This window comes from Odontomachus brunneus, unplaced genomic scaffold (genome assembly GCF_010583005.1).
Source record: "Odontomachus brunneus isolate Ranch 3 - 2012 unplaced genomic scaffold, Obru_v1 Obru_scaffold_039, whole genome shotgun sequence".
Classification (NCBI taxonomy): domain Eukaryota; kingdom Metazoa; phylum Arthropoda; class Insecta; order Hymenoptera; family Formicidae; genus Odontomachus; species Odontomachus brunneus.
The window spans coordinates 1,146,679-1,167,994 of record NW_022639489.1 but is presented as its reverse complement, the minus strand read 5'-3'; the positions used below and the strand labels follow the sequence as shown (position 1 = coordinate 1,167,994).

Genomic DNA, 21,316 nt, shown 5'->3' with positions numbered 1-21,316 from the left:
TGTACTTATTCAGCATATTATACTTAGTCGTAAAATCCGACTGTGTTGCAATTACTTTTGCCTACCCTTCATATTTCAAACATTGCGAAATCAAATTCTGAATCACGGGCCGCATCAACCCGCGTGGTATCGGAACTTCCGAGGCTAAGCCAGGAGAACAAGCACCGCTGATTTTCCGCCAGATTCATCAATCGTTTCGCCAGGCTCCCGAGACCCAGGGTAAACTCGGTGAAAAGCAGAGTGACCCAAAAGCGGAGCCATCACTCTGTTGACCGTCCACGTAAGTCACTGATTTCACTACTTTCAAATTTCCCTATATAGTTATCTATCGTGGACGTAACACAGTACAGGCAATATAAATTTTTTTGCAAGTACGTATAATAATACAGTGAAGGATAAAACGGCTGTAGTAATGTAATAATTAACAATACGTTATAATATTTGCGCATTACAAACAAGAACGCATTCTTGCATTCGTACAAAAATTCAATCTAGTGGTCTATTCTTTTCGGCTGCCTGCTGAACTGATGCAATAAGTTAGAGTGAGAAAAAATATACTTGTCTCACTCTAACTTATTGCACAGTCAGCAGTGCAGCCGAAAAGAACAGACCAAAGAAGAACAAGCTTAATACACTTTTGGTGTAACTAACGCCCCTTTTGTTATGACAGATACTGTAATTTTGGAGAAAACTTTATATAGAGATAAGAACTTCGATACTATGTATATATTCAATACAATGTAATTACAACGAAAATATTAACGATTGTGCAGTGCGGAGGATCTCACAAAAATGTTTACGTAAGTCTTTTTGATCGATAAGGAAATACTGTTAATATATTGATATAATATAACCTCTTACCTGAAATTTTTATTATGATGAATTTGTATCAATAGTTGGTTTGTTAAGTAATTTCCTAATATCGTACATAGACATATATATATATATACACAACATTTAATAATTCACTATTTAAATCTGTAAAATTATATATATATGTATACAGTATACTTACATCTGTATATTTTTAAATATTTTTAAGATGTACAAGTAGTCCTAGAATGATCATGTTAATGCAAGTATGATTTAATAAATATGAAAGTATTTAATATTAAAATTAATATCTTTTAATCAATTTTTTGCTGAAGATAATTGATCTAAAAGAAAGGAAATAGGATAGAATATAGAACTTAGCATAGACCATAGTCTGTATATATTTAACATTGGTAATAATTTATCAGGTCTCATAGAAACAAGTTATAAATAAGAGAAAGTAGAAAGAAGATACATAATATAAATTAAGGTTGAGCCATGGCAGCCATTCGGCATACTTTACAGAGGGAAGTATTTACTCCTAGTGATGAGAAACTACTGAGTGTATGTTATGTCAGTAAGGCTTATAAAAAGAAAAAGATGAGTTTTTTATGTCTCGCTACAACGACAGATACACCAGGATCTCTTATATTATATCAAGTGAAGAAAAATGACAAGAATGTTTATAAGAAGAAACAGTCCTGGCCTCTGAGCGATATACAAGTTGTAGATGGTGTAAAAAGTGATTCGATGGACATAGAGTTACATATTGATAAAGTATATAAATGGTCATCCACTACGGTACAAGAGAGGCGAACGTTTATCAGTAATTTGTATACTTACTCGTGCAGTTTAACTCAGAGACCAGAATTTAAGAATATTCCTAAAGAATGGCTAATTGATCCGACAGCATTGAAGGAGAGTGACAGTATCACATTTACACCAGGTACATTATCTTTGTTGTTTAATCTAATTAATTTAAAATTCATGCTTTATATATGTGTGTGTGTGTGTGTGTGTATATAAAAAAGTACAATTGTATTAATAAAGTGTATATAAAAAAGTACAATTGTATTAATAAAAATATAGTTTTATCCTCTTAATATTTGCAGATAATAACATGTTTTTTCAGACCTCTTAGCATCACCTATTTCTTCAGACTACCAACCTATTACTGAGAAAGAAGCTGCAGATTTGAAACACATGATAGAAAATTGTGAATATGCTGTTTCTAATGCTGAACTTTTTATGGAAACACTTTCAAAGGATCTGTCTATTCTTGATGGGGTAAAATAATGATATTGAAATCTTTTTAAAGAAAAGAAACAAATATAATAAGGGGAGAAAAAGAGAGAGAGAGAGAGAGAGAGAGAGAGAGAGAGAGAGAGAGCGTACGTTAGTTATAACAAAAACTTTTAATACAAATTTTGTATTGTATTATTATGTAGGAAAACGTGCACTCAGTCTTAGCATCGGAGCAAAGAGTGACACAATTGATGAATAGTATAGATGCTGCAATAATTGAGGCTTCCATCGTGGAGGCGCGATTGGCGGCGTATGATGAAGCATTAGGAAGAATAAGAGAAGTAATGGCCCGGGTTGGTCAGAAGAATCAGGCTATACATACGGCGAATAATAACGCGAGATTATTATTAAATCAACTAAATATGGTGATTGTAAGTAAACAAAAATATCATTAGAATTTCTTCAATATATATATATATATATATATATATATATATAATTAGTTTACATTTCATAAATATTTAGTATTCATTTAGTTGGCGTATATATTTTCAATATTTACGACATTTGAAATGTCGTAAAATGCTGTTTAATACTTCTTCTTTTAAAGTCACAGTTAGATATTTCCGCAACGCACCAACGTGCTTTGAACGAAGCCGAGTTACCGGCCGAAAGAGAAGAGCTCAGTTTGGCAGGTGCGGCGCTTTTGAAGGCAATCACAGCACCTCTTCCACCGGGTCTGGACAAATTGAGCGCTGTCACTGAACAAAAAAGGCGATTGGACAAACTCAAGGCGAAATTTTCAGTCATTGTTGCAAGACATCTAAATAATCTTTTTATACATTTGGTAATTTTACAATCTTTTCTGACATCTTGTCTTTTTTCTTTTTATTACGTAACACGATTAATGCGATTGAGGCTTCTGGATATTCACCGCGACTATGCTGAATTGTCAGAGGCGAGAAATTACATGTTGAAAATTCTTGCGTACCAATTCCAAATAAAAAGATATTTGAATGAAAGAATACTTCAGAGTGCTTGAGGATATACTTGGAAAATGCTCCGAATTCTTTTAGTTCTTTTATACAAATATATTTCCTAGAAGTAGACAAAGGAGCAGTAGTTCTAGACTAGGTTTAAAAAATAAAAAAAGATTTCATACAAATATCTTTTTATTTAGAAATAGCACGCAAGAATTTTAGCCATGAGTTTTCTCACTTCTGACATCTTCAATCAAAATTTCTGTAGTGAAGTGACCTTAACATTTTAAACGGATGTTTGATCACGAGAGTATTTATCTTCAGCTTTCCAATTAATTACATTCTTACATTCAATTACAGGGTAACGATATCGGAGATACATCGGCTTCCATGACAGAGCTAATTCTACCTACTCACCAAGGGGTTCATCACGAGCTGGTGCCGTATACCGAATTGATGCAGCTGCTAAGAGCGCTGGATAACAAGGCGTTTGTGCAGTTAACCAAGGTTTACACCGACACCATGAGCAAACTATATAAAAGGGATCTGAAGCGCTTCTTCGAGGAAGCCAAAAACAAACTGATTGCCAAGCGGCTGCAAGGTACAACAATCAAATTTCTACGGTAGAGCTCCGATCGATGAACAAATCATAAATAAGAACAAATATGGAAGTGATTATCTCAGATGTGAGATCAATTGGTGCTCTATTGCGTGCGCTCTTCTGTCTCCGCAAATTTGATGTATCAGTAAAAGACAAGTACGTTTTAAGTAAATACATCAAGGTCTAGCGGCCAAAAAGGCGAGGATCTGCTTAATCCGGCTCCCATCTGCTTGCTGAGCGGCGAAGTATGGGCGCCTGTGGGCGAGGGGAATCTCTTGGATTCGGTGCTCGACTGCGTGCTTTCGCAAATGCAGCCGGTGTGTCTCGCTGAGCAAGGATTCTGCGTCTCGTTTCTTCAACTGGATTCCGTTCTCTCGCCTTCCAAAGTGAGTATACATCTTCGTATAAGCGCGGTCGTCTCGATCGTCTTGGACTCATGTCCGTGATGTGTTGCGCAGAGTAGCGAGATAGAAGAGATAGAGAACACGAGTAACGGCGCAGCGAGTCCCGGTTCGGTGACTTCGACGGCGAGCAAGAGACTGGAGCGGCAGGTGAATGAGGACGTACGCGCAACGATGGCTGCGATATTCCCGTCGTTGGAGGCCGAATTGAACAATTTCATCGGTTTCTTGGACAAAATAGACAGTTTGTAAGTGCGCAAGACATCGCCGTTTCTCTGTGCAGAATTAGCCTGGAGCATAGTTGCGCAAATGACGCAATTTAACACATTCGTGTCTAAAGCTCATTTGGAAAACTCCTCAGAGTTCGTACTATTTTATGTGATCACGCATTAGATTGGTACAAAAGATTTGTTGTGCTTGTCAAGTAAGAGAGAGATAGGAGATAGAATTATATTCAATTTCGAAGAATTAATCATTTTTATGAATATAACCGGTATCTTTTTAGATGTTTAACAAGGACTGTCTATTGAAATAAATTTATATAAAATTATTAATCATTGCTTGTAGCTGGTGTATGTACGTACTGGTGCGTTTGTCGCAACACGTCATGTCCGCCCAGGATACCGGCTCGTTTCTGTCAATGACATTCGCGTCTGCTCTGATCCACGTGAAACGCGCGTTCGACAAGTTCATGCAAGCACAGTTGCAGTCCATATTGTGTGACACGAAAGTTAATCGCCGGCACAAGTGCGGCATACTGCCGTACATAGAGAACTTCGGGCCTTTCGCGAGAATCGCGGAAAAGATCTTCCGTAACTCCGACAGAAAGGTCGATCTCGACAAGTGGTACACGAAGCTGGTGAGCACCATGTTCGATGCTATCGTCATTCACAGCCGAGAACATCACAAGACGCCACAAGAGGTCATAAAAATGGGTAATATTTTAGTGACCGATGATAATTGCTATATCTCTATTATTTCAATAATTAACGATATATAAATTGTACCGCATATTTCAATAATTATGGGCATATTTGTTATATTTTACAGAGAATTTCCATCACCTGTACGATCTTTTGTCGCAATTAAAGATCTCCGTGCTGGATCACGAGCGAAAAGAAGCTAAACAAAAATATCAAGATGCACTGCGTGCTTACGTTACGCAATATTTTGGCCGGCCTCTTGAGAAACTTAATGTAAATTTTCGCTTAGAAGAGATATTCTTACTATCATATCAAAGTATTTTGATTAAAGCTACAGAAGAACATTCACTTTTCAGTTATTCTTTGAAGGTGTTCAAGCTAAGGTAGGGGCCGGCGTAAAAGAATCCGAAGTTAGTTATCAGATGGCTTTCAGCAAACAGGAGTTAAGACGAGTGGTAAAGGAATATCCTGCGAGAGAAGTTAAGAAAGGTTTGGAGAACCTGTATCGTAAAGTTGAGAAGCATCTGTGTGAAGAGGAGAATTTATTGCAGGTAAGTGAAACACGAGAGGTTTCTCAATAATACTCCAATGCTTTTTCAATAATTCGGTAATAATCGTGATATTATTCATATAAATATGCGAATGATTTTTTGATTATTTGTATAGATTGTTTACAAACAGGAGATAAACAAAATACACTCAACTAATAAGGAACCAAAGCTCTATTCTTAGTGTGTAATATAAATGTGTGTAAATTCTTAGTATCTTAGTGTATTTTTTATAAAACCGACCGCAAATAACAAGATTACAGAATAATAAAATATATAAAATATTTAACTCCTGGTTATAAATTTTGAATACTTTGGTTTTACATTGCGTCATTCTGATTCGTTACTTTCGACCACATATATAATATTTGGAATTTAATTATTTTTAATTACACTTTAGGTCGTCTGGCGTGAGATGCAGAATGAATTTATCGCGCAATATAGAAATATCGAAGAGCTGATACAACGTTGCTATCCGGACAGTATGGTGACATTGGAATTTACTATCCAAGATATTTTAGAATTCTTCTCAGAAATAGCGCGATCTCATTAAATAGCTGGAACGTAATAAAATAACATTGTTTAATTTGACTCAGGTAAATATGAATATAATTACTAGAACAATTTTAAAGATAATTATGCTGCAAAATCATGTATATGCAAGTATTCTCAAATATTACAATACTTCGACAAAAAACTGTGTAACAATTGAATAACAATAAAGTTATTTTAATACTACAGAATATTAAATATTTATGTGCATATATATTTATATATTTATTTTTGTGTATATTTTGCTGTGCTTTTAAGTTAAGAACAGGGCAGAGATAGTACATGGACTTGTTATAAATATGGACCATTTATTGAAGAGTACAAGTTACATATTGCGTGTTACACTCTCACAATAAAGTACACATTTATTATAATATATTCATTATAGCTGTGTGGCTGGATTGCTTTGTATATATCTATTGTAATTATCTAATATTCTGATGTTCACTTCTCAGTAGGTATCTCAGGTGGGTTAAAGTTAAAGAAGATAATACCCGAAACTTTTATCTGAAAATAATACACACAAATTATATATTGTACAAAGTTTAATTTCAACTTGCAATATATAAAGATATAAAAAAATTTTTTTAAACTGAATTTTAATATAAATTCTCTTCTGAGGACAAGTTTAAAGAATTTCATATAAAAGAATGGCAAAAGTTTTACCACAATTATTAGAAATATATCATATAATATATATATATGTATGTGTATGTATATGTAACAAGTAACCACACCTCGACATTCTGATCAATAGTTGATTATTATGATCATCTACAATATTATCTACAAATGCTGCTTTATTATTAAATAAATCAAATTAAAGAAACATTGGTGTATAAGCTGGTCTACTTGTTACACAATTAATTTGATACAATACAGAACTGTATATCAATAACTGTAGTAAAGTTCTTATTTGTCATAAAAGAAATTGAGATTAGGGACAGAGAATAAGATTCTATTATTTACTAAAAAATTGAAATGTAAGATTATAATGATAAAACATATAAAATTATACTAGAAAATTGAGTTTTTAAGTGATATTTTAAAGCAAATATATACTTAGTACTATTTATAATGTTATAAAGTTGATACATACAAAAGTTAATGTGCTCACTAGAGCAGTGATACCAACGATTAATTGAGTATTGTAAACTTTCTGTCTTTTCTCATAATGCTCACGCCATGATCCTTTTGGCACTGGTATGTCATTTATTGTCGGTACTCTAATATCCAAAACTTTTGAGCTCGATGAACGGGTACCTTAGTATTAAAAATATATGTTATATAAAGCACAAACATTGTCATTTTAGTTTACACATATTTGTGTTTCTGTAGCTCTTTTAACATCAAATATTTGAATGGCAATTTTCTATTAAAGTTGTTACAAAAACAACTCAAATTAAGATGTGAGTTTGCTAATTAATCATAAGTCCTTGTATAGTTTCATATCCAAAAAAGTCAATTTATCAAAAACCCTTTATAACTATCCCTTAGAATTTCATATAAAGTTACTAATGTTACAAAGTTTAAAGATAAGAAAGTTGACTACGAATTGATAGAATAATCTTATGTGAGTGGGGGATTCGGGAATAAATTTTGCATCTATCATTTCTATATGTTACAGAATAATAATTCAGTGTACATTTACGCGTGATAGCGCAGATATTATATAAGATATGGCCAACGCGAACAAATTTAAAGCGCAGAGTATCTCACCATTTTTGACCACGTTGCGAACAACCGGTCGCAACACCTGCTTGAACATCTCGCAAGATTAATTTGCGACAGTTGCGAATTCACGTATTGTAACACGAAATGAGCGAGGAGCTGTTACAAGATCGATTTTGACTCCTCGTATCTTACTGAAGTCAGAGAGAAGCCTGAGAGCGGCACCAGCCTGATTTCAATGAAGCCAGAGCTAGGCGCATTTTCGAGACGCCATCTAACAAAGTGCGCCTTTACTACGTTCGCGGCTATTGTTACACGATTGTCGATCAGGTGTTATCACTACTATCAGGTGTTATTATCACTACTATTTATTATTCGAATATTAGGCCTGTTCTTTTTCGCTGCGCTGCTGAATTGGTGCAATAAGTTAAAGCGAGATACATGTATATTTTTTCATTTTAACTTATTGCACTAGTGCAGTAGTGTAGCGAAAAAGAACAGGCCTATTATTACTTTTTTATAATAATTATAATAATATCTGCTCGACAATTATGTGATAATAGCCGCGAGCGGATAATAACGATGATTGAATTATCGATAAAAACAATGAATAACAATAACTGGGCAACAGCAATAATAACTGATTAAATACGAAGTAAAAAAAATTGTCGTAACGGCACGCTCGAGTTGCTTTCCTATACGTAATAGCAATAATTAAATAATAACCGAATAAATTAAATAATAATTGAATAAAGAAGTAATAATACTCGAATATTTTAAATGGTAGTGATAATAATATCTGCTTGACAATCGTGTGATAATATCCGCGAGAGGATAATAACGAAATAATGATCGAATAATCGGTAATAATAATATCTGGGCAACGGCTCTAACAAAAACTCTAGGCTCCACAAAGGCTAGGTAAACGGACTCTCGTAACGGCCCGCCCGTGCGCTTGAGGGAACGCGCGACCGGATCATGTAAACACGCGTACGTGAGCACGTGCTCGAGCGTCACGCCATAACATTCCCAACCGTCGAGACAAGTACATCGGGAGCTGCCGTGTTATTTTTTACCGTGCCGATTTTTAATATCGCATTTCGACTTCGCGACAATTGAGGCAATAATTAAGACAAATTAAGACGCGTACTTCTCACGCGAGCAAGTGTTGGGCTTTAATTACCGCGACAGGTAATTACTGCGTTTCATTTACTTTTTTACTTGTTAAATAGAGAAACGTCGCGATCGAGTTCCTCAATGCCGATCAAATATTATCATCACCCATTTATTATTCGAGTATTATTATTTCTTTTTTCGGTTGTCATTTAATTATTTTTATTGCGTATTGGGAAGCAACTCGAGCGTGCCTTTACGATGATTTCCTTATCTTGTCTTGCTGTTGTGTGTAATTAATCGATACTACCGGATATTATTATATGGTTGTCGATAAGATATTAATATCATCATGCATTAATATATATATTAATCGGATATTATTACTTCTTTATTCAGCTACGATTTAATTATTTCTTATTGCGCATTGGAAACCCATACAGCAGAGGTGTCCAATATATCATAGGGATATCCTAAAGATATATTTGGGATATGTGATATCTTCAAGATATTTCTATGATGTATTTGGGACATTTCTGCTGTGTGGGAAGGAACTCGAGCGTGCTGTTACGACGATTTCTTTTTCTCATTTTGCTGTCGCGTGTAACTAATTGATATTAAATTATTAAATTATTAAGTTAAATTAAATTCCTGTCACAGAGATTTAATAGTGCAGACGCAGTCACGCAGGATGCGATGTCTGGAGGATGCCGCGCCGAAGGATTCGGCTTGGGCCTTTTTGAGTCGGCTCGAAGGTGAGCTTCACTAATTTGTACTTATAATTAGAAATTCGACAAAGCTGAAAATTGTCTTGTTTGGAATCGAGTTCCTTGATGCTTCCATCATCGTGTAACTAATTAATACTCAATTAAATCTGTTTTTTGTTGCAGAGATGAGCACTCGACTTTAAGAGGATGCTGCACCGGAGGATCCGGTTGGGCCTGGCAGAGTTGGCGCGAAGGTGGGTTTCACTGATTTAAATTCATAATTCCGATAAATCCGATAAAACTTGAAATTTTCTTATTTGAAATCGAGTTCTTTAATGCCTCCACTGTCGTGTATAATATTAAATTAAATCTGCTTTCTGTTGCAGAAACGAAGCAGACGACCAGCTGACTCTTAGGGGCTGCTGCGCCGGAGGATCCGGCTCGGGCCGAGCAGGGTTAACTCGAAGGTGAGCTTCATTAATTAGCATTTGTAATTAGAAATCCGACAAGATTGATAATTCTCTTGCTCGAAATCGAGATAACTTGAATCAAATCAAAGATCGCGTTAAATCGTAATTACACGCGGGGAGAATTTTTTCTGAGTAACATCACCACTTGAAAAATTTTGATTTGTTCTGATTAAGAGATTTACTTGCAACGTCGAGAAAAAGGAAAGTGGAATATTCCAAGTGTGAATGCATTCCGAAAAGTTCTTCCAGCATAAAAAATATCGCGCTTATTTTTTTTAATCCTTCAAATTTCTTCATTTAAATCAACATTAGTGCATGAATCTATATGCGAAATGGCATTTTTCTGTTCCAGAAAGGAAAGCAGAATGTGGCTACCCTGATCGGCGGGTTGGTGAGTCAAAACAAAAAACATATTGATAATAGAAAGACAAAAAGTCTTTTGATGTAGTGCATGAATCAATGCGATTTACTTTGCTGTAGTTGTAGTATGTGTACGTGCCGTCCAATAAAAAGTACCCTGCTCGAAACATTTGAAAGATCGCTTTATCAATAATTTAGTAATGCATATTCTACATAAATTTGGCAAATAAATTTTCGAGTAGTTTTCTCCCAATGTACATATATTTATTAATCGATTAAGTTAGATTATTGATTGGTCGACGATTTTTGTCGGAGGAAATTTTGATTAATCAAACCCCAACACTATCTGGTAGATATTTAAAGTATTGACTATACGCTCTGAACATTCAAAATTTTGTAAAATTATTCAGTTTTATTGAATGCGATCTTCCAGGTGTCTTGAGCAGTGCGCCAACGCGCAAAGAGATTGCGACACAAAAAATGCGCAAACACATCACCCGCGTCATAGATTTTCCGCCAGTCGTTAATTTTCTCAATTTCCTCTCTCGCAGGAGTTTAAATCGCGATTACATTTTATAAAATAGTGTTTGTGCTTCGTTATTAAGTCAAATTCCATATCGCACGACACTTACGCGAAGCGATTTAACGTGATTATATAAACTGTATGCAAAATTAATTTCACGATCGTCGGAAAATTTTCAAATTTAAATTTTTCACTTAGAGTTTCTTAACGCGGGATACAATAAAGACAATGCTAGCGAGCGTTGATCCCTAGCGAAAAACGCGATGTACACAAGTCAGACATACGAGCAGTTGTTTACTTACGCGGCGCGCAACGAGTTCCATCGAAAAAAACAGGCGCCACACGCGGTAATATTTTTTTTCGCGTGAATTTTGAATAAAATCTTTATCGTCATAATTCTCATAATTTTTGATTTTTCATTCATATGCGTTTGCGATTATTAATTTGATAGGTTTGCGAATTTCACCGGATTTGCGCGAGCGAATTGTGCAGAAATATTACGGAGTTGTTATCCGCAAAAGCATTGCGGAATTATCTTCGCAAAAGTATTGTGGAGCTGTTATCCGCAAAAATATTGCGAAATTGTCTTCGCTAAAGTATTGCGGAGCTGTTATCCGTAAAAATATTACGGAGCTACATTGCAGCCTACTATGCTGCACCATCGAAACGTTACATTAGGGATATTCCGTGTCGTACGTGAGAATCTCGCACAGATTACTTCGCCCACGCATCGAAAGATTTTGCGAGATCGGCCTTTGACTCGCGTGGCGTGTTCCCTTCGCTCGCGGATTGCGTTTTCTTCATAAGTGATTTGCGTCGTGCGTGTATCAAAGCGATACACTACAACTCGATCGGGCCGTTGCTGAATTCGTCACACATACTCGTTGTTTATCCGAAAGATCGATATTTCTTCGAAGACGTAATTCGCGATATTTCATACGCAATTCGCAACTCGGAGTGTATCCTCTAAGAGAGACGGGATTTTTTGTGAAACTTCCGCGTAAGATTACCGCGGTCGGGAGTGAATTACAGGCGACGTGGGACGCGAGGACAGATGCAGTGTCAGATGCAGCGACAGGATGGCTGGTGGACCCTGGACACCGTGGGACGATGCGTAATGGTGAGCGCTCAATTTAGACGCTCACATAGTAGACACAAAGCGTCACTTTACGTAGTTTGCATGCACGTAGACGTAAATCGCATTGGGTCCGACGGGAAGTAAAGTAAGAATTAGAATTTGCAATTTGCCGGAGTTACGTAAGAATGATCCAACCAAAGAATTTAGCTCTGAGATTTTCGCAATAGTTCAACGATAATTGAATAACAATAGTTATTCGATAGTTATTCGATAATTGATAGCAATAGTCAAGCATTTCCATTTCTTTAAGAATATTGATTAGCTCAATCCTTAGAAAAATATGTAAAAAACGCGATTGATAAAAAATAAAAAAAAACTGTTTCTTAACTCATTTCAAGCATCTATAAGATTTGAATTTTTTTTGTTTGGTTTAAAAAGATGTGAATGGAATATCTATTGATAAAAATTTGTAATGTTTTGAATTAGATCATTCTTGCACAACAATGGCCAATTGAAATTTCGACTCGGCAAGCTTGCTTCTCGTCGGATTATTTTTTGATGATATATTAAACTGATATATTTCAACATATATTTATATGCTCTGTATATGTTATATATGCTTGTTTTATGCTCTATATATGTTTTATATATATTCTATATATGCTCTATATATACTATGTGATTATTATACTTTATAACTTATTATGTCGTATTATATATGATATACTATCTCTTCGGAGATATTTTCTTATGCATACGCGTTTGTCGTTGTCAAGACGACAAATTAAATTTCAGTGGGGGTAAAATTACTTCTGGGGAGAAGAAATAATATACGACACGTGAATAAATCTAAGCATGTATTAATCATGCCACTCAAACTACGGGTGGGGAAAAGTGAATAGTTGAAAATGAAAGCTGTATATATGCAAAACGAAAATTCGCGTACGAAAACTCATCTCATATACGTGCAATTATATCTTATCATATACGTGCAATTTTGCCTTTATCTTCGTAGATATTTATTCTGAGCTCTCTTTTTTTTTTTTATAAAAGCACCCGTGTGAAAGTAACTCATAAGTCTTTTGATTGGGTGCAAGCCACTTTTAAGGGACACTTTCATCAACAAAAGGAAGTTGAGAATAAAAGCTATAGAGTTCGCGTTCCTGTTAATCGTTTCTCTGTTACTTTTCTGTTTAATACAATCTATGCTACCAAGAAATATTGGTATATGGTATTTTTAACCATAATCACATTGAGAGATTGTGTTCGAGGAAATCATTTCTTAATTAAATTCTGCGGTAATGTTAGCTTGGATTTTTTTTTGTTTTGTGTAAAAAGATGAATGGAATATCCATTGATAAAAATTTATAATTTTTTGAATTGTATCATTCTTGCATAACAATGGTCAATTGAAATTTTGACTCGGGAAACTTCCTTCTTGTTAGATTATTTCTTGATAATACATCAAAAGATGTATTATCTCTTGATACATCTCTTGTTAAATATCAATATATATCTATATATACATAAAATTAGTATACTAGTATTTATAAATGCCTTTACATTTCCGGTATCTAGAGAATTGGATTTTTTTTATCTGGCGCATCTCTCTCTCTCTCTCTCTCTCTCTCTCTCTCTCTCTCTCTCTCGTTTCTCAGTAAGCGTGAATCGTGATTGTTAGTTACTGAAAGAACCGACAAGTAACAGTCACGATTCACGCTTACTGAGAAACGATGCGCCAGATCGAAAAAGTCCAATTTTATAAATACCGGAAGTGTAAAGGCATTTATGAATACTAATATACATCGGTAAATAAAGAAAACGTTTTCTACATTTTGAATCGCCTCTACGTTATCGACGGTTAGTAAGTTTGTCGTCCACTCTAGCATGCCTTTAAGCCGAGATTCGAATCGAGGTGTTTCGAGTCTCCGCTAAACTAATAAGCCGGGATTCAAACCGAGATGTTTTGAGTCTCCGATATTATTCATATTATTATAAACTACTAATTCCAATAAGGTGAATTATGGGGCAGATAGTGCTCTTTGTATCATCTTGATATCTTTAGTAGTTGCCGAGAAATGTGCGAAAAATGCAATCGGTAGTAAAAAGGCTGTCAGCGACGTCGCTTACGGTAACGGTTAAAATTTCCTTTTCTACAAAGGCCCTTACTATCATTGTACGGAAGTACAACGGGCACGAACCAGACACATTTTATCGTTACCACCGCGAAAATGCGCCTAACTAACGTAGTAAAGGCGCACTTTGTTAGATGGCGTCTCGAAAATGCGCCTAGCTCTGACCATTGAAATCAGGCTACTCTCATGCTTCTCTCTGCTGAAGTTCTCTTAGTTCGATCTAGCTCTAGCATCGACGCAGAGTGCAGCACAATCAATCTCCACCCACAGACTTCTATATACTACTTGACTGCTAACTTCCTATAGTCGGCTTGTATAAAAGTGAGACAAAATTTTAACGTAGTGTGAATAGAAGCAGCTATCTTTGTTAAGGCAAAATTAGTACATGAATATATGGAATGCCTTAACAAAAATGGCCGTCACTTTTTGCCTCAGCTGTAACTAGGAAGTTAGCAGTTTAGTAGTATATAGTGCGTGTTCCATTACACGCTCGCAACGCTCGCGAGCGTCATTCTATCTTTGTTTAACATCCATGAGCAACAAAGATAGATTGACGCTCGTGAGCGTTGTAAGCGTGTAACGGAACGCGTCCATAGAAATCTGTGCCTCCACCACCACCGTCAATCGCCATATTGGATAGTTGCTAATGCAAGATGAAAGGCTGGTTTATGATAGCCGTAATCCGTTAACTTATGCCGGAATCGTAAAAAATTGACCAATCATAGTCGAAGAATAATCGACTGTGATTTTGATCAATTTTTTACGGTTCCAGCATTAGTTAACGGATTACGGCCATCATAAACCAGCCTTCACACTGAATCTGTCATCCGCCGCACGATAATCTGATATTCAATAGAAAACTTTATTTTTTAGGATTCCTAGCTAACATTTTTCTCTCGAGAAAATGACTTTTTATTGAACTATTGAACGCTTACGTTGATCCATTAAACGCTGCAAACGCTTTGAAGCGCTTGTATCATGCGTTTAAGTCATGATTGGCCTAAATGGCGCTTCGAAGCATTTGTAGCGTTTAATGGATCGCACCTTGAATGTCGGGTGCAATGTGAATCCCGCACAAGGTGCAGGGCGGGTAAATTCAAATGACCTGAAACCATTGATTTTTATAGACAATATGAGTCATCTAATATTACATTCTAAAAAATCTTTGATATTTTTTTAATATTAGAGGAAAATATATAAGGAGTAAATTTTGTAGTTGTAATAGTTGACTGAGATCACAATATTTATCTCTTGCAACCACACAATTACAACATTAAAATTTTTCGTAAAAGTAATTTACAATTTTTGATAACAAGAAAAGTAAACATAAATTTTCTTATATTTATTATGTTCTTTCATATGTAGTAGTTTCAAAATTAACTTATTGTTTACTTTCTAATTTATTATAATAATATTTAGTTAAAAATCCAAAAGCAATAGTATCATTAGTTCGCTAATATACATTATATTGATATTCGTTGTATTTCGATTGTTATTGAGTTTTTTTAGCATTTGTTAGTAAATATGCTAATATAATTTTTTTGAGCAATATAAGAATATATTAAAATATAATCCACAAAGATATATTGTTGTCAGATGTTATCACACCCGATTATGGAAATTATTTGGAAATCATTTTTCAAATAAAAATCGTTATTAAAAAAATATCTTTAAAAAAAATAAAAAAATGTAAGGAAAAGTATTGTTTTATAAAATAAGCTTTAACAGGCTAATATAGTTGTATTTAAAAAAAAATCGGCTGTGATAACAAGTAAAAAATTTATTGCAGATTAAACACATATTTCTTTTTTTTCGCTTATAAATTTTTACAAAAGATTAACAGAGCCACTATGAAAACAGAGATTTCACAGAAATGGCTGCTGTTCCGCCATTATTTCGTTTGTCGTTTTTTAATTTACACAACATTCTTTTTAGTATTCAATATAAAATCTCGTATTAAATTTTATAATAAAATATTGAAAAACAAAAAATTTACAATGTTTTGAATTTAATCTTTCTATGCACAAAGATGTTTTGTCTTCTTAAGAAAAAAAGTAGAAACTTATTACGGGATCGGGACGAGAGATATATCGTGAACTAGAAAAAATGAAATGACAAGAAATAAAATGTTTTTTTATCGTTTAAAACAAAATGACCAGATGTTAAATTTTATTTCATTTAGCAGAAATTTTGGCATAAATTGCTACAAACAGTATTCTGCAATCGCAGTAATTCATTAACTAATGATTAAAGTACTGACCACGTAATTACTGAAATAATTGCTGTCACTATTCAATCACTGCCACTTTCGTCGTAATTTTTGGTTTGAAATTTCTATAAGGGTTTACACTAAATTCACACAATAAAATATAAAAAAAAAATACAACGTGTCAGACATTCTGTCCACGATATTTCGGATCCTAATTCGGCACTTGGACACACGCGAGATAGGTTCTTCGATCGAGAGAATCGGAACTCTCCGCGCGCTTTATCCCTTTCGATAAAAATGTCACCTCTAGCATGCGGCCGGCGGTTGTCTGCTAAAACACCATCAGTGCCGCAGATTCGTCAGCTGTCAGTTAAACGCTCGAAATTCCATTTGAGCCGGAAACCGTTCTCGCGCCGCGCTCTGAGGGTTGGTCGCAGTTTCGGTTACTTTTCGCCAAACCGCATCGAGGCGGCTGGCCTCCATTAATCGATCCTAACGTCTATCCGTTCCATAATTCCGCATCGCGGTTTCGCGCGGGACTCTGCGGCGAAACTTCTTCCGCAACATCGGAAACCTTTTCTGCTCCTAATTTTCGACGGAAGCAATCCGAGGGCGGCGGTCCGCGGGCTGAATTCCAGCCGGGGCGACACGGTGGAAATAAATGTTGCCGAATGAACGCACACCCGGATGAATATCCCGCGCTTCCGAATGTTTGAATTACGGTCGAGATTGGGCTTTTTTCCTGCCGCCCGTTCAAACAGCAACGGAGTGAACGGAAATCGGTGGGTGTATACGCGGCGATGATAATTTGCTACACGATAGAATGGTATTTTTCGAGCTTTCGGCCGTGACTTTTCGACGATTGTTCACGCCGTAACGTGTCCATGCTCTTATTACTTATCGACAGGATTGAGTAATAACTGGTTAATCAGATAAAGATAAAGTTAAAACGTTAGAAGATTAATAACGTTTAACTCAAACTAGTTATCTTAAAACACATCAACTTGTTAACCTTTCTTATACAAGTTAAAATAATTCATTAATGCTTAAAATATTGTGACCTACTAACAATGTAGAATAAGAGAAATAAAAATAATAGTAGAATTTTTTTGTCTCTCTGAACGCCAGTATACTTTTCTTTTGTAGAATCCTGAACATAAAAAACAGTGAGTATTATTATTATTTTTAAAAATAAAAGATTATCTTTTTATTAATAATTTTATTAATAATAATTGTTTTGCATAATTGACTTTTAACTTTGACAAGTTAATTTAACGTTAACGTTGACTCTTAACTGAGTTTTATAACTGAGTTTTAACCTAGTTTTTTATGTAATTCTTGATGTAAATCAAGTTAATTTGAGAGTTTGAGAGAATTAACTGTATAAATTAAAAATTGTATTTAAAAATAAAAATAAACTTATCCAACTCTGCTTGTGAAAGTGACCGCGAGACGCGTAGTTTGATGGATTATTCAATTTGTTTGTAGATACTCTCCGTTTATGCAAAAGAGAAAATGCCATGCAAAGAAAATCGAACGGACATATTTGCATTTGACATGACGACATCATTATTGCGGACTTCGACAGAAGTATTTACAGCGATATTACAGAAAATAATAACTTGTGGATTTTTTTGTTTGAGGGTCGTTTTTATATCGCCGCTCTGTGATTGTATAATTTACGGGGATACCTGTTCTCCTCTCTTTTTTTGCGACAAATCGAACTGTTTGTGTATTCATCTTTTTCGCGAATGAAATGCTTTATATTGAGCGCACAAAACACCGCAAGCCAAAGTTGACTGTCCCGGAATAAAGCGCACGTTTTAATCAACGTTTTAACGATATCCGATTTGGGATATCGTAGCGCCGCGTAGCGTGACTCATCTTTTTATTTGCCGATTCCCGTCCCGGCATTATTTCTTCTCGTTTGATACCCGCAGGGGTTTGATTTAAATTGGAGCACGGCGACATTTCAAGTGGGGATAATGCACATTAAATCTATGACATCTGTATCGGTTTTACGATGTCATTAGTAACGATTCCCTTTACGACCTGTTTCTGAGTTATAAATTACTGGTTGGATACACGGTGGTGGAGAGAAACAGTGTAATTAGCGTTACTGTGCGCGTACACTAGATATATATGCGGACGTATAATTGGTCTGCACACGATCAAAACTTGCCTCATCCGTTTTGTACTCGAACGTCGCGAGCATAACTCCTGTGATCTCGCGTATCTTCAAAGCAGCCTCGTTTAAATTTATCTTTCGCAGTTCATTTCTCTATCTCTCGGTCCGCATGTCTCACATTATTTGCGAACATTATTCGCGATGTTGACAATCGCAACGTCAGATTTATATTGTTTCTAGTCAAATAAATCGAATTGACAGAGAGCGCACCTTATCCTCCTCCTCCTCCTTTTCTACATATGACAAAAAAATATTACATTGACATTAGAAATTTGAGAAGCTTCTATTTGTCAAAGATGATGGCAACCTAGATAGCACAGAGAATTTAGTCGTATTTCACCAATTCTGAGTTCATTTTTAGATGCAACAAGAATTCTTTTCACCGAACTGAACTCTGAAGAATTCTTTTTGCATCTGAAAATGAACTCAGAATCGGTGATATACAGATTCGATATCTTTTTCAGATATTTTTTTGAATTCTTTTTGAATTCTCTGTACTATCTGGGAATGTTATCACGACCTTACAATAGTTTGTATAATGCTTGCGCGTTCGGAGTACATATGTTGTTATTAGCGCATCTGATTGTTTAATTATGTTTATATTTCTCTCTTCGTCACTGCCTAAAATTAGTTCGTGCACGGAAAAAAGAATTCTGTTGGTGCAACCGAATTTTCGGTTGCTCAGGGATCAAACGAAAACTCGACTATAGAAACAGAAAAATTCCTTTATGAGACTTCTGTATAGTCAATTGTTTTCTCAGTTGCCTCAATTGAGTTCTAATATCGTTGAATGTTCAGACGAATATTTTCGGTTGCGACAACAGAAATATTAGTTTTCATGACAGAGATATCGCTTCTGATCACTTAATTTTCAGTTGGTTCCTATTTGGTTGCACCAACTGAAATTTTTTTTGCGTGTGTTTGTTTACATACAGGCCTTATTTATATTTTTCAAATTATCAGCGACATAAGCTGTATTATATATATTATTGTGTAATTTTATAAATTTTTGCTTTTTACCTTAATGTTAAAAAAATAAAAAAAAATTAATAAAAAAAGTTAGTTTCGGAGAGGGTTTCAATAAATCTTAAACTCAGACATTAATACAAGGTTATTTTTGGTTAATTCAAGAATGGGCTATCAGGAGATGCGATACTTCTCTTTTTAATAATATATTTTGTAATCTTTTTTTTTTTGTAATATTTTGTACAATATATCGTATTAAAAGTGATCCATCTCCCGCTCGCGGCTAACATTATTTTTACGTGAAAGTACAGGATGCGATCATTCGTTTCGAGTTACCGGTACTAACGATGCACCTGGCTCACGGAGAAATGCCATCTGGACAAAAGTAAACGATGAATCCGTAACGAGACGCAAACCGTCTTCCATTGAAATTCTTCAACCTTGCGCCAACAATAACCGCAGGGAGTCGTTCGTTCGGCGCGGACGTCTATTCTCGCACTTGAAATTCCGTGAAACGGAAATTTTCGCTCTTATCCAATTGAACGCCGGGCGGCCGGGAGTAAATCGCCGAAGTTTAAATCATACGCGTACACCGCATTTCTTGTAAGCACCGTTCTATACAAGTTGTCAACCGCAGGCAGAGAGACTGCATCTCTCCAGGTGAAATTACATAGAAATTTGAAACGCCGACCGTGTTATACGACCGAATCTGTTATCGGAGTGTCCAGAAATATATCCTGGTTTCCATTCTCGGTACTATTAGCGATACTGTGCTTATTTCCCCACCGACGTACCTATTAGGCCGGATCTGCGGGTGTAGTAAGCCTAAAACTGTGACGTAATTTTTGCTACTGCTGGCTGAAGTCGTAATCCCTAAGCTTTAAGTGTGTTGTTACGTTTAACAGAATGAATTAACATAAATAATTAATTTAAATACATTAAATTTAATAAATTATATTAAATTAACTTAAATAATTAAATATTTTATTACTTAAATAATTAATAATTAAAATATTTAATAATTAAATATTTTATTACTTAAATATTTTATTACGTTTGTGTTTATAATTATATATGTTGCACAAATATTACTTTTTTAAAATTATATTCGTATTTATTTGAAAGAATTTTATCGATTATTATATTTTCCCCTTTTATATATATTTATGTCGTTTGCTTTTGGTGGTTTGCAAGTCTCTGATGATTGCTAATTGCATCGGGTTTTTATTGAGTCGCGCAGGATTCAGTTTTAAGTTAAAAATAGTATCGTCCTTTTGCTTACCCCGTCGAGTTCTCTATTTGCGTTTCGGCTTTGATTCCGTTCTGCAGTTTGCAAAATTATTCATCCACGTAGTTCCACGTATAATTTCAATGTAACGTCACTTTGACAAAAACAGCGCTTGCGCGGGGGAAATACTTGACCAAGCGGATTTTGATGTTTTGCCGTATCACTTTCTTTCCGCATGGAGGAAATTTGATGTTTAACTTATATTGAAATACTACAGGCATAAATACGATTCTACATAAATTTTCACGTGTATAAATGCGCAATATCGCTCTTGTGTAAAATCCTCTTTTTTAGCAGATTAGACAAGAATATTTAATAATCATAAACTTTAACATGTATCAGTCAATATGGAATGCAAAGACAGTCTGGGGAACTATATAAATATAAAATAATGTTATCTATTCTGGAATTTCATATGTTATCTATTCTGGAAAGTGTAAACTTCTGGAAAGTATAAACAGCCGAGGAATAAGTAGACTTCTAATTTTATATATATATATATATATATATATATATATATATATATATATATATATATATATATA

At 34.9% G+C, this 21,316-nt stretch overlaps 3 protein-coding genes across 3 annotated transcripts in view; 1 reads left to right on the top strand and 2 right to left on the bottom strand.

The window, feature by feature from the left end:
• LOC116844106 (nitrilase and fragile histidine triad fusion protein NitFhit) overlaps window positions 1-21,316 on the bottom strand; it is a 29,987-nt gene that overhangs the window by 2,741 nt on the left and 5,930 nt on the right. The window contains exon 2 of the mRNA XM_032815234.1: window positions 16,589-16,595. The gene's annotated coding sequence lies outside the window, so the exon portion shown is untranslated. The remainder of the gene's footprint in view (window positions 1-16,588; window positions 16,596-21,316) is intronic.
• Window positions 616-6,263, top strand: LOC116844105 (exocyst complex component 1). Its single transcript, XM_032815233.1, has 12 exons — window positions 616-800; window positions 1,242-1,759; window positions 1,946-2,100; window positions 2,262-2,489; window positions 2,669-2,905; window positions 3,399-3,639; window positions 3,808-4,025; window positions 4,098-4,288; window positions 4,608-4,975; window positions 5,091-5,236; window positions 5,320-5,514; window positions 5,912-6,263. Exons 2-12 carry the CDS (start codon window positions 1,312-1,314, stop codon window positions 6,062-6,064), a joined length of 2,580 nt encoding a protein of 859 aa, XP_032671124.1. The 5' UTR covers window positions 616-800; window positions 1,242-1,311; the 3' UTR covers window positions 6,065-6,263.
• Window positions 6,352-7,968, bottom strand: LOC116844108. Its single transcript, XM_032815238.1, has 3 exons — window positions 7,783-7,968; window positions 7,163-7,326; window positions 6,352-6,570 (listed from the first exon to the last, which is right to left on the bottom strand). Exons 1-3 carry the CDS (start codon window positions 7,829-7,831, stop codon window positions 6,508-6,510), a joined length of 276 nt encoding a protein of 91 aa, XP_032671129.1. The 5' UTR covers window positions 7,832-7,968; the 3' UTR covers window positions 6,352-6,507.